This window comes from Zea mays, chromosome 1, assembly GCF_902167145.1.
Source record: "Zea mays cultivar B73 chromosome 1, Zm-B73-REFERENCE-NAM-5.0, whole genome shotgun sequence".
NCBI lineage: Eukaryota > Viridiplantae > Streptophyta > Magnoliopsida > Poales > Poaceae > Zea > Zea mays.
Genome location: NC_050096.1, coordinates 67,190,053 through 67,193,007, shown reverse-complemented (window position 1 = coordinate 67,193,007; position 2,955 = coordinate 67,190,053). Strand labels below are relative to the sequence as shown.

Genomic DNA, 2,955 nt, shown 5'->3' with positions numbered 1-2,955 from the left:
GCTGTGCCCGTGGCCCGTGGCCATTGGCCTCTTCCATGTTTTCGGTTTCTTGCCGCTGTACACCGACAAATGCCAAAAGTAGCAGCCACAGTGAACATTATTTTTTCCCCTCTCTTCGAAAAGTTAAAGATTAAGATCTGATGATGGACGAGACGACGTCCACAGAATGATCGTCGTGGCCGAATCGAATCTGTCGAGAATTAACGTTAGCAGGGGAGCTAGCCGCCGATCGAATTCTGAGAAATGGGTTCCATGGAGTTCAGTGACTAGTAGCTCCTCAACATGACATATTATTTCAACATGGTACGCGTACGTACAGCAGACAAAGCAACTAGTTACAGTGCCTCGCGGGAAGGGCGCCGAAAATACAAGCCTTTTCAGCCGAGGCAAATGGTAAACAACAGCAGGCATGCATGATGAACAAGAGAGATGGAAACCAAAAAAAAAACGAAGATACAAAAGGGCTCTACTGTACTACTAGCTAGGTCTGTTCTTGTCCCAAAGCAAGCTGCTCGATGGAGATGCAGTTGCAACAACAAGGAAGCCCTCTGCCGGTGCAGCAGGTAGGTAGCCGAGGTTGAGTTAGCGGCTTGACACAGGCGGATCGGAGCTGGTCACGGCGGGAAAGGGAAACGAATCGCGGGCCGGATCATCAGCTGTCGTCGTTGGCGCCGACGAGCTTGCGCAGGAACTCCTTGACCTCGGCGGGGTCGCGTAGCGTGAAGGACGCGCTGGTGTCCTTGGGGAACCTGGACACGAGGATCCCGGCGCCGTGCCCGCGCGCGCGCAGCACCCTGAAGGCGTCCTCGTCGGTGCGGTCGTCGCCGACGTAGATGGGGAAGACGTCGTCGCGGTCGGCGTCGGCGGCGAAGCCGAGGGCGTGGAGCAGGAACTCCAGCGCCTTGCCCTTGTCCCAGCGGATCATGGGGCGGACCTCCAGCACCTTGCGGCCCTGGGTGAGGCGCAGGCCCGGGTGGTCCCTCAGCACGGCGCGGACCTGCTCGAAGAGCGCGGCCCAGCACGCCTCCTCCACGCAACGGAAGTGGACCGACAGGCAGAACTTGTTGTCCTCCACCTTGGCGCCCGGGATGGCGCGCTCCACCTTGGCCACCAGCGCCGCGTACACCTCCTGCATCACCGGCAGGAACTCGCTCGCCGGCTGGCAGAGCACCGCCTCCGCCTCCGCCTCCGCCTGGTGCATTGCAGGGACGGACGGTCAGCTTACGAGAATGGGAGGAAGGGGGAAAAACAAAGAGACGGTGATGGTGATGTAAGTTCGGAAAGGTCGTACGACGGTATACCTTGCCGTTGCCGTGGTGGTGGTTGGCGTCGGCGGTGGGCCCCCGGATGTCCATCCCGTGGCTCCCGGCGTAGTAGAGCTCCGCTAGCCGCACGAAGCTGAACACCTGCGCGAGAGCCGAGAGCACGTCGGTCAGCGTCGCCGTCGTGGCCGTCACTTTCGCGCCGAGTTGGTGAGTGCCAAAAGAAAAAGAAAAAAAAAGAGGAGGGGAGAAAACGGGGGCCACGCGCCCCAGGCCAGCTCCCGTCCCGCCACGCCAAGTGGAGGAGGAGCTTCTAGCTGGGTCGCCTCGCCTCACCTGTCCCGTGCGGATCCTGATGAGCGAGCGAGCTACCCGGTGGGCGGTGGCCGCTGGATTTTACTAGGCCTCTTGTGTGGCGGTGAGAGGATGAGGGGAGAGGAAGGCGAGCGAATGGGGGGAGTGCGTGTACCTTGTCCCGGCACCGCCCGCTGACGATCGCTGTCGGGAAGCGCGCCGCCACGCCGCGCACCGCGTCCCTCATCTGCGTGTTCACAACATCGTCGGCGTCAGAGCAAGGGAATCCTCATCTCTTTGGCGTGGTCGTCGGGACCTGGAAGCAGAGCGTGCTCTGCTTTCTCGTCCCATCTTATAATAACTGCGGTATTTGGTTAGAGGCGGAAGAGAGAAGAAGAGCCCGGACACCTCGTCCGTCATGACGGCGCGGTCGGGGTCCTCCACGATCGGGGACAGCGTGCCGTCGTAGTCCAGGAACACCGCGACCTGCTTCCCCTTGGCCGCCGCCGCCAGCGCGTCGAAGCGGTCCAATGCCGACGGGTGCCGCTCCTGCACCAAAAACGGGTCGATTTCTTAGTTCCGCGTGCGTTTGTTTCGTTTCGGCGCCGCCCATGGGCTGGCCCGCGTGCACGTACCATCCAGTCGTCGTGCTCCGCGTCGGCGGCGCCGGGCACGGGCGCCATGAGCCTGTGCCTGGGCGACGAGGCCTTCATGGAGTCGAGCCAGGACCCCACGACGGCGGGGCCGAGGTCCACCTGCGCCGCCAGCTTCCTGCACGACTCGCCGCCCGCCGCCGTCCTCGGCGGCGGGAACGAGAAATGCCGCGCCGCCGCGACGTCCTCCGGGCCGATCACCACGCCGTGCTTCGTCATGCTTGCTATAATAACTGAACGGTGGTGGTGGTCGCCGCTGGCTAGACAGGCGGGGGAGAAGAGAGATAGATGGGCGCTGAGTCGAGCAAGCTGTTGTTGCCCGAAGCTTTGCCTGCGGTGGTGGGGAGTCTGGGGGCCTGGTGGAGGGTATTTATAGGTAGGGGAAGACCGGAAGAGGGCATGGATGACCGGCCTTTTTTGGTGCCTGCTGCTTGTGCCCTGCCCCCTTCCTTCAAAAAAAAACTGTGAAAATTTTCTTGCACCTTGGGCTGTTGAGAAGCATGTACCCAGCAAGTGGTATTGCGTGCGTGGGACGTTTCCGTCGTCTTTTCTCTGTTTATTAGTAGTACATGTGTTGCCATATTGTATTTGAGGAGAGGGGCTGCGTTTACAGTGAGAGAAAATTTTCTGAATATTTCGTTTTCCCTATAAAATGGAACTGTTGGAAATCCTATGTTCAAGAAAGGCTCTAAACTCCATATGTAATATATATACATTTATAGTACATTTACTTAATGTTTAGAATC

The 2,955-nt window shown here is 59.6% G+C and overlaps 1 protein-coding gene across 2 annotated transcripts; it reads right to left on the bottom strand.

Annotated features, from left to right (window-relative positions):
• Positions 1 to 267: 267 nt before the first annotated feature.
• LOC100273093 (putative trehalose-phosphate phosphatase J) lies at positions 268 to 2,565 on the bottom strand. 2 transcript variants are annotated; one of them, NM_001147542.1, is made up of 5 exons: positions 2,192 to 2,540; positions 1,965 to 2,105; positions 1,732 to 1,803; positions 1,302 to 1,406; positions 272 to 1,192 (listed from the first exon to the last, which is right to left on the bottom strand). In NM_001147542.1, exons 1-5 carry the CDS (start codon positions 2,426 to 2,428, stop codon positions 653 to 655), a joined length of 1,095 nt encoding a protein of 364 aa, NP_001141014.1. In that variant the 5' UTR covers positions 2,429 to 2,540; the 3' UTR covers positions 272 to 652. The 2 variants fall into 2 exon arrangements, with proteins under 2 accessions (XP_020403315.1, NP_001141014.1); XM_020547726.3 differs by having other exon boundaries at positions 268 to 1,406; positions 2,192 to 2,565.
• Positions 2,566 to 2,955: the final 390 nt, after the last annotated feature.

Coding starts and splice junctions, on each gene's coding strand:
- LOC100273093 (XM_020547726.3), bottom strand. CDS start 2,428: ATGACGAAGCACGGCGTGGTGATCGGCCCGGAGGACGTCGCGGCGGCG. Junction 2,106..2,191: donor CGGAGCACGACGACTGGATG/GTACGTGCACGC, acceptor TTTTTGGTGCAG/GAGCGGCACCCGTCGGCATT. Junction 1,804..1,964: donor GCGCCGTCATGACGGACGAG/GTGTCCGGGCTC, acceptor GTGAACACGCAG/ATGAGGGACGCGGTGCGCGG.